The sequence below is a fragment of the Propithecus coquereli genome, unplaced genomic scaffold (assembly GCF_000956105.1).
Source record: "Propithecus coquereli isolate 6110/MARCELLA unplaced genomic scaffold, Pcoq_1.0 Scaffold14, whole genome shotgun sequence".
Taxonomy (NCBI): domain Eukaryota; kingdom Metazoa; phylum Chordata; class Mammalia; order Primates; family Indriidae; genus Propithecus; species Propithecus coquereli.
Genome location: NW_012138302.1, coordinates 16,195,270 through 16,205,047, shown reverse-complemented (window position 1 = coordinate 16,205,047; position 9,778 = coordinate 16,195,270). Strand labels below are relative to the sequence as shown.

The 9,778-nt window shown below is 43.0% G+C and overlaps 1 protein-coding gene across 1 annotated transcript in view; it reads right to left on the bottom strand.

The window, feature by feature from the left end:
* Positions 1 to 1,871: 1,871 nt before the first annotated feature.
* Positions 1,872 to 9,778, bottom strand: part of LOC105806269 (calreticulin-like) — a 27,420-nt gene continuing 19,513 nt past the window's right edge. The window contains exons 6-9 of the mRNA XM_012639345.1: positions 8,203 to 8,316; positions 7,224 to 7,367; positions 3,584 to 3,676; positions 1,872 to 2,117 (exon numbers count right to left, since the gene is read on the bottom strand). Of these exons, the coding sequence (XP_012494799.1) occupies positions 1,872 to 2,117; positions 3,584 to 3,676; positions 7,224 to 7,367; positions 8,203 to 8,316 (597 nt within the window). The remainder of the gene's footprint in view (positions 2,118 to 3,583; positions 3,677 to 7,223; positions 7,368 to 8,202; positions 8,317 to 9,778) is intronic.

Sequence of the window (9,778 nt, the reverse complement as noted above, 5' to 3'; positions counted from 1 at the left end):
ATCCCTAAACTACAGATTACCCCACACACCAGTTCTCCAGACACAAAACAAAATGTTCAGACTCAGCATCCGAAGCCTTGCTGTTTTTCACAATGGGAAGATTCTTAGGTTATAGAAATAGGTATAAAGTCAAGTTTTCCAAAACAGAATATTCCAAAGATTATAAGGTTCAGGAATTACACCAGGTACCAGTCTATCTGAAAAAAAGAAGACATTCTTACTGCTCTTTGCTGATCTCACCACCCCACTTCCTGTCATCTGGGTGCTCTGCTCTTTGACTCTGAAATCTGGTCCAAACATCCCCTTTTCCACTGGGCAGACTTTTATGTATTCTTTAAGATCTAGCTCAAAAGTCACTTCCTTCATGAAGTCTTTCCTGAAACCAGCAGACAGAATTTTATTCATTTTTTTCAACTAATTTTTACTAAGCACCTACTGTACACCACATTCATATTTGTAGCCCTGGCCTGAACGATATGACTGCCATGTCTGTGGGCCTGAATCCTTGGTTGGATGCAATTTTTAAAAATTACATTTAAAAAGGTATTTCTCCCATGCGGAATGTTGCCTACACTATGTACTCAATGGTAATAGATATTTGCTCACCCATTCCACAGCCAGGTGGAAAGGTAAACTTTGAAACCAGATGAACTTAAGTTCAGATACTGGCCCTGCCCTTTACTAGCTGTTTGACCCTCAGCAAGTGACTTACCTGCTCTGAGCAGTTTCTGTATCTATAAAATGAAGATAATAATGGTATCATCTATAATGGCTGCTATGAGGATTAAATGAGCACATTGTAGGAGCTCCACAAATTTCTGAGAAGTGCTTTCTAATCTGTAAAGAACTATAGGAATGCACTTGATAATGATAGTATGAGCAGGTGGTACAGAAAAATAAATATGAGACCAGTTAACTTGCAAACAAGTGGCAATTATTTAAAAATTAGGGTACAAAATGCAGAGAAGCAGAAGAACTTTCGTAAGTCTGGCTGGGTGTGGTGGCTCACACACCCACTGCTGTAATCCCAGCACTTTGGGAGGCCAAGGTGGGAGAATCACTTGAGGCAAGGAGTTCAAGACCAGCCTGAGCAAGAGCGAGACCCATTCTCTACAAAAAATAAGAAAAATTAGCTGGGTATGGTGGTGCACACATGTAGTCCCAGCTACTCAGGAGGCTGAGACAGGAGGATCACTGGAGCCCAGGAGTTCAAGGCTGCAGTGAGCTATGATCACGCCACTACACTCCAGCCTGGGCAACAGAGCAAGGCCCCATTGCTTAAAAAAAAAAAAAAAAAATACATATATATATATATATATATATGTATAAAGAGGAAGTCTGATTTTATTTTTAAGTGCTTGATACATCTGCAGGAGGAAAACATCTGTACACAAGTACAACCATCAGCACTGCTCAGTAAATACTAAGTAATACATATATTTAAACAAAATAAAAGCCTGGGTGCACTGGGATAAATTGAAAGTGAGGATCAAGTTTATACAGATGTTTATTTACCAATAACTAATTTAATAAACACTATGAAGGTGGCTCTGTGGCACAATGGATAAACACCATGATAATGATAGTAGTTATAGCTACCATTTATTGACTATATATTTATATCAGGCACTTTACACACAGTAGCTCATTTAATCTCTACAATAACCTCATGAAATAGAAATTATCACTCCCTTTCCACTAATAAGGAAATAGAAGCTTCAAGATGTAATGTGACTTCCCCAAGTCATACAGAGCAAAGGAGTTGGGATGAAAATACAAAGTTTATTCAAAAAGAGCAAGTTATTTTGCTCCCCAAATTGTGCCAACTTCGTGAACATTTCTCCCTCTAAGCGTAACTATTTTTTTCCCAGTTACAGTTCATCATTCTGGTCAACAAGGACTTCTTCATTTTTACCCGGAAACGCTTTGTCAGCATCATCTTCCTGCATCTGCCTGTCATTTCCTGGTTCCTCAGCAGGGTCCTCTTCATTTCCCTCTTCTTCAAATCCCCAGATGTCATCTTTCTCTTCATCCTCTTCCTTTTTCTTCTTGGCCTCTTCTTCCTGCTTTCTTTTTTCAATTTCTTCATACAGTTCTCTCCATTGCTTCTCCAGGTCCTGTTTAGAATGTGAAATTTCAAAGTAATTTACAGATGGTATAAACAAAGTCAACTCACTTTAGAAATGTGGGCCTCTTCCCACAGTCTTAAAGATTTCTGGGATGGTGTTTATTTACATACAAATTTTCAGAATAGAAATGTGTGTGTGTGTGTGTAATTTGTTCACAAATAAAATTGGTTCTGATTCAGCAGACATTGATTGAATCCCCACTGCATTGCTAACCACAGAGCTAGACGATCAGCACACATTATGTGTATTCCTCACAGTGACGTGAGATAAGTGTTATTGTACCACTTTCTGTCTGAGGGATCTGAGATTTGGACTTCTTTATACATCTCTTATTGGTCTCCCAAAACTGAATGCAATCCCCCTGAGGACAGAAATGTCTTTATTTTATTCCACTGCTATATCCCCAGCATCTACAACAGTGCTTTGAACAGGTACTCAACAGATATTTGTCAAGTGAAAGTATGGTTTGATAATAATAGCTACCAGGTATCGAGCACTTACCATATGCCAGGAACTTAGAAGATAGATGCTATTATTATTCCCAACTTATAGATGAAGAAAAGTTAAATAACTTGCCTAAGTTCAGCTAGTAAATAATGGAGCCTGGATTTGAACCTAAGCAGTCTAGCTCCAAAACTAAAACTCTTGACTAATATGTAATAGTACCTCAACAAAGATTTCAGATGATAAACCCAAAGTAAAACAAGATAAAACCAGACTAAAAAGTACAAAAAAAGTCTAATGATTTTTTCCCATGATGACTACTTCAATTTTTTAAAAAATATTAAATGTCAAAGTTCTCTCAAAAAAATTTTTTTGGTACCTATGTTTTTGCTGGTGCTTTAAGCATAGGCTTAATCTGCCTACTGGGAAATCAAGCACTGGCCACAACCTGCTTGAATGGACCTTCCTGCAGAACCAGGAAGTCTGGAGAGAGAATGTCACCATCATGAGACAATTGTCTCAAGTATCACTCCACCCACAAAATAGTTCTGGGAGGTCAGGGGAGCTGGTAAACAGCATTATCACCTTCCTCCTTTCTCCAACCCATCCATCAGAAATGGGCTCAGTGGCTCCTTTCTAGATCAACACACTGTGAGCAGGCAGCACGATACACAAATGGAACATGAATTCTGGGTTCAAATTCTAACTCAACAAGTTGAAGGCTATGTGTGACTTTGGGCAGTTTATACTCTGAATATGGAAAATGGGGGTAAAAGTATCTGCCTTGCTGGGTTGTTTTAAGGGCTAAGTGGGATAGCTTTTGGAAAGTGTTTACGGAGCCAGAAGTACAGAGTTGTAGATGTCCAAGGAATGTGAGTTCTTGCCCCTACCTCCCAGGGCCACATGACCAGAAATGAAACAATGACCATGAGGCTGATTTTTAAAATGCAAAGAACAGTATACAACTGAAGAGCCAGACATCTGGAATCCAGGATGGAGGAGTATCTCACCTTTCTTATTCCCCAGGTCTTATTTCCAAACTCTTCAGCAAACTCTTCATCATTTGTAAGAAGGAAATTGTCAAAGATGCTGCCTGACTTTACCTGTTGAAATGAAAACAATGGGATTATTAGGACTAGGTATCTAAATGTTGAAGGGCTTAAAAGTCACCTGGGGATCCTTGCTGAATGCAGATTCCCAGGCCACAGGCCCAGAGATTTTAATCAATAATTGAGGTTGGGCAAGGGAATACAAAGGTTATTAATAATACAGAGGGTCCAGAATGCTGTACTGGCCGAATGGATGTGCTCTAGAAAGAAGTTAATTTGCTGTTTCCCAGGGTTCTGTGTGCCTCAAGCCTCTGAACTATTTTAGAGGGCTGTGAAGAAACTTTAATCACTCTGGCCGGGCAAAGGTGGCTCACACCTGTAATCTTAGCACTCTGGGAGGCCAAGGTGGGAGGATCGCTTGAGCTCAGGAGTTCGAGACCAGCCTGAGCAAGAGTGAGACCCCTTCTCTACAAAAAATAGAAAAATTAGCGTACACCTGTAGTCCCAGCTATAGTCCCACCTACTCAGGAGGCTGAGGCAGGAGGATCGCTTGAGCCCAGGAGTTTGAGGTTGCAGTGGGCCATGTTGACACCACTGCACTCTAGCCCAGGCAACAGAATGAGACCCTGTCTCAAAAAAATAATAAAAATAAAATAAAATAAATTTCCTTGTGAAACTTCAAGATATTTTCTTACTTTTGGGTTTTTTTTTCTTTTGAGCTGTTATCAGTCTTGCTTAGAGAACTGCCCATTTGTTGGCTTTCCCATTTTTCCTACTTCCATTAGAAATGTTCCTAATCTCTCCATTCTCTTCAGTGCCCCTTTGCCCCCATCCCCCTTACATTAAACTCATCGGTTGTGAGGGTGCCAGTTCTGCTTCCTAAGTGGTGACCGTGGTCTCCTTATATCCTCCCTGTGTTTACAAGTTTTCATTGCAAAATGGTAAAATGGAAGAAAATATACTTTTCCTGCTTTCTTCATACAATCATCAGGAGAAAAGAACACATGAGAAAGAGCTTTGTTAGACCGTCAAGCCTAAAGGACTAAGGAATTTTTAAAAATTAATTCACTGAAAGTTATCTGGTTTCCTGCACTATCCCACTTGGATCATAGAATGGAAAGGGTATAGGTCTGGGCACTTATTAGATATGGGACCTTGACGAGTCAAGTCACCTTTGTGAGCCCTCAGTTTTCTCGTCAGTAAAGTGGAGATGGTAAGTCCTACCCTCCTGGCCTCCCAGGGCTGTGGCACAGACCATGGCTGTAACGTGCTTTGCATTACGGCTAGGCTATACTCATTGCAGTTTCTTATTATTCCTTTGAAGATTAAAAAGAGTTCCAAAGAGAAGAGAAGAATTTTCTTTGTTCTCTGCTATCTCCTTCCAGTCTCTGTCCTGATTAAAAATGCAATCACTTCCACCTATGGCAAAAAGGATAAAGGGGTTGTGTTTGGAGGTGTCGGAACAGGGAACGAGAGAAGTCAGGGACTAGGCAAGACGGTAAACTGGCTCACTAGGCTGGGACCAGAAGGGATGAGGAGGGCAATTGGGCTTCCAGAGCCTCTAAAGGCTGGAAACCGAGAGTTGGGGTGGGGCAGGAGAGGGAATTCCCACTCATCTCCATGCCAAGAGTCATTTTGCTTTCCCAATAAGGTTCAGGGACCCTGTGGTAAACTGGATGTTATGGGTTGGCTGAGTGGAGGCGTGGAGTAGGGCCTGTGGGTGTCAGACCCACTCAGAACTTAGAAGGAAAGGATGCCTGCAAGGGTGATGTCAGCATCGCGCAAAATGTATCTCACACACACGTACACACACAAAAACAAACAAACAAACAAAACCCCACCAGATATGTAGTCTCTTGGGCTTCATCCCAAACCTGCTGGATCAGAATCTATATTTTAATAAGACAGCCTGCTGATTCACAGACATGTTAAAGTTTGAGAAGCACTCCTCCGGCATGATTTAAATTCTTCAAATAGAAAGGTTTGCCTGCTTCAAGAGGAGCAATTAGTGCCAGATAATTTTTAATTTTGTAGATAAACAAAGATAGCTTAAATTTTTTTCAGTGAGGAAAAAACCGTATTAAGGAAACAATCAGATTAGGCATATTTATATGATAACACATGTTTGCAAGATGTAGAAATTTCCTGTTAGGTATTAAAAAGGGACAACTGAAAAAAAAAGATAATGCAAACTTATTCTGCAAATAAGAGAGGAAGGAAAGAAGGGTACAATGTGTCCTTTCCTGCCTCCCCTCCCTTCCTTCCTCCGTCCTTTTCTCCTGAACTGCTATCTGTCACCGCCCCCCCAACACCCCTGGTAATTTACATACATGACCTCTTTGCACTCCTGTGTTGGTCTCCTTGAGCAAAAAGACCAACAACATAGAAATAAATAAAGTAGGAAATACATAAATATAAATAAACCAAGAAAGTCTCAAATAGGGGGTGTCTGTCCCAGCTCTGAACTGTAGAAATCATTGATCAGAGACAGAGATTTCCATGGCCATGGGAACTTCCAGGATACACTCAAGGACAAGTAGCTGTGGTTTCCAGAGGCTCTGTTGTATAGTGGTAGAGTCACTACAGCAAGGCTTTAGAGGCTGACACACCTGTGTTTGAATCCTGTCCCTACTCTGCAGTAGCTCTTGGGCACATCACTTGACCTTTCTGAGTCTCAATTCTCCCAAATGTAAGACGGGGAAATAATAAGAGACAATAATACTTTATAGAGCTATGAGAATTAAGGGAGGTAACATAGGTAAAGCACTGACCCCTGGCCAGTGTTTAACAGAAGTGAGTTCCCTTCTGGTCCAGGGGAATTCTTCTTCCAGGACTATGTGGATTAGTTTCTAGTGGCCTCCTGGTGGGGACCATGGCTCCCTCTTCACTTGGGGGCCTGCACTTGAGGTACTCTCTTTTCTCTTGATTTGGGAAAGAATCCTTCCCATCTTCAGTAACAAGTCTCAGGAAATGAAGATATGGGGGTGAGGAACAACTTTCTAAAATCCTGAATATCTGGGCCCTCCTCTTTCCCTTCCAATCAGGGGAAAGATGACTGGCAGAGAGGAAGGCTAGGTCAGGACCTGTCATCATGGCTGGGGAAATCTCCCCTAACAACTGTCGGGGGATTTTAATATTTCAGAGTTCTACTACATTTCTCATTTCTCCTTATCCCCAGAAACACCCCCAAGGATCATGTAGGACCAGCAGAAGCAGCATGAAGTATTGCAACCCTGAATGTGACATTAAAAAGACCTGCACTCAAATCCTAGCTTTTCTACTTACCTTAACAGATGCGTATTTTCAGGCAAATTATTTGACTTTTCTGAGCCTCCTTTTCACATCTGGAAATAGGCTTCCCAGTGAAAATTAAATGGCATAGGCGAAGTAATACATTGCTACATGACAGGGACTCAGTAAATTTTAGCTATCATAGTTATATTACGATGAATATGATTGACCCTATTTTAAAGATGAGCAGTTTGAGGCTTAGAAAGATCAAGACTTATTCAAGTCTTATGATTTCCAGCCTGGGACTCTTTCCACTTTGTGAAAACTAGAGGGACTGTTGATCAGTGGCTCTGAGCCCAGAGGGCTTTACCTGCCAAAGGTCCAGGCCAAGAACACTGATGTTATAATAGCGACAAATGGTGGGGTCAGGCTTATATTTAGGGTTGTCTATTTCTGGATGAATCCACTCTCCCTGGTAATTGGGATTGTCAATGACCCGAGGTTTCCATTGTCCCTAAGTAAAGAAACAAAGAGTGAACATTAGGTATTAGTTTTTTCATTCTTCTGATCTCCTGCAATCAGAAAGGCTAACGATTTACAGAGGCTGTTAGGTATTAGACATACAGGTTCAGAGCAGGTTTCCTGGAGCTTTTTTCCCTTTCTTTGAGTTAATGCACCAGACTCTTCCAAGTTCTCTTTCTACTCAGAGGGAGCCAAATGAGGTGGCAGGGACCCATTCTGAACCTGGCCCCATCTCTGCACAGGCTCATTCACAAAGCTAAGAAAATGTAGCTTCTCAGAGAGCATCGTCTAAGTATTCTGGCACTCGGGACTCTTCTCTTCCTAGTGTGTAGCACAGGAAACCGGCCAAATACAATTATGCTTGCTTCAGTCAGTTGTCTCTCTGGATCATTTGATAGCTAATTCCGTTAGTTCTTGCTTCTGACATGATGTCAGGAGTTAGCCCTTAAGAAGAAATGTCTCCATCCCCTAATACCTTTGGCCCTTTCCCCTTCTGGCCCACTTCTAAGACTTCCAGTTCCTGAGCCCAGACCCATTTCCTGTTTGGACCATGTTCCTGTGACTGGCTGCTCTCCACCGCTCTGGACAAACTCCCTGCCCCAGACTTCCTGGGCCTCTACTTCTCAGCACTGGCCTTTACCAGCCCACCCTCTCCCAAGTAGGCACAGCCCTGAGAGGAGGGTTCAGATGAGGCTACGGTCTTATTTAGGGGGTTGGAGGGGAGGGAAGATGACCACAGGATCTCAGAGCTTCGGTTTTATAAATTAGAATATACGTCACTTCTGTCTTATTTCTCACACCCATTGGAAAGAGAGACCCCCACTCACCTTGTACTTTGGGTTTGGTATCAGAGGCCCTTCCCACTCCCCATCCATAGCCTCATTCCAGTCATCCGGCTTCTTGGCCTCAGGGTCTGGGATATACTCAAAGTCCTCCCAGTCCTAAAATGAAATGTTCTTTCATGAGGATAGATGTGTGGACTGGGATGAAACTGGAGCCTAGAGTACAATCAAGCTAGATCTGGCTCCCTACGCCTGCTACCCTCCCACCCTCACCTGTATGAAGGCCCAGCTCGGGACCCTGCAAACACACCCAGCCCAGAAGAGAAAAAGGCTTTAAAGCAACTCTGACCCCTCCTCTGGATTCACTATCACTCTGACCTTGAGCACTTTAATCTCAAATAAGACAGAATTTTCCTTGTCTGTGACCTCACCCTTCCACCAATCAGGTGCCCCTATTGTCATAACAGGTCTTCTACCCTAGGTCCCTCTTCTTGAAGGCCTCTTGGTAACTTGCTTTGCATCCCAGGATGCTCCCAGACATGTATCCTCTCTTGTACCTAGAGCCCTCTTATTTCCCCAGACAGAGCTCCATACGTAGTCACAAATGACCTATCCCAACTTTCATATTTCTACTGCTGAAGCATCCAGGGCTTTGCTCTGTCAGCCTGGCAGTTCACCTTGGTTCTGACCATTTGACCACACTGACGAAGGCTTCCATACCTAGCCCACCAAACGCACAGCCATTCAACACAATTGGGATTGGGAAAGTTCCCTGGTTGCTAGCCTGTCCCAGTTGTTTTACAATTCCTAAGCAGACAGTCAGCATCCTATCCCGGGAACTGTAGTCTTGGCAGAGCCCTGCCAGTCTTATCAGTTTCCATCTTCCCCTGGTCCACTCAGCAGGGGGCATAGAGGCCTGCAGCCTCTCTGACTCCCTCCCCTTCCCCCCAGCCTTGAGCCAACCCTGCCTGTATCAGGTACATGGTCCTCACCAGGAGGGTGGGTCCATGGTTAGTCTTGCTGCCCTGAGCCTGCCTGCTGGGCCTGGCAGGAACCTAGGGCCTTCTTTCTCCATGGTGTGAAAGCCCAGATACTTTGCCTGATCATCTGCCTTATTCCCTGACTATACCTCCCTTCCCCTGGGATTGGAGTCCTTAGCTGAATCTCCCTAGACATGCCTGGGCCACTACCTGCCTCTTGCAGACCTCTCTTTAGGGACTGGACTCCAGCTGCTGAGTCCCATGCTGCCTCCTGCCTGGCCTCAAGCATCTCCTCTGCATGGGGCTGACGCTGCTCTGACCAGTGCAGCAGCAACGTGGCAGGTAAGACCCTCCATGGCCTGGATCCAACAGACTTTTCCAAGCTCATCTCCTACCATTCCCCACCTTGAACCTTATTTTCCCAAAATACTGAACTACTGCTTTCAGTTCTTTACACAATGTTATTTTCTACCTAATCATTGTGCCTTTGCTCCTGCTGTTTCCTAGATCTGGAATGTCTTCCCTCCAACCCAATTTCTTACTTCCTTTATTCTAATAAATCTATTATTTGAAATTTAGTATATTATTAACATATAAAGGCCATATATTAAGGACTTACTATATACCAGGCACCATATTAT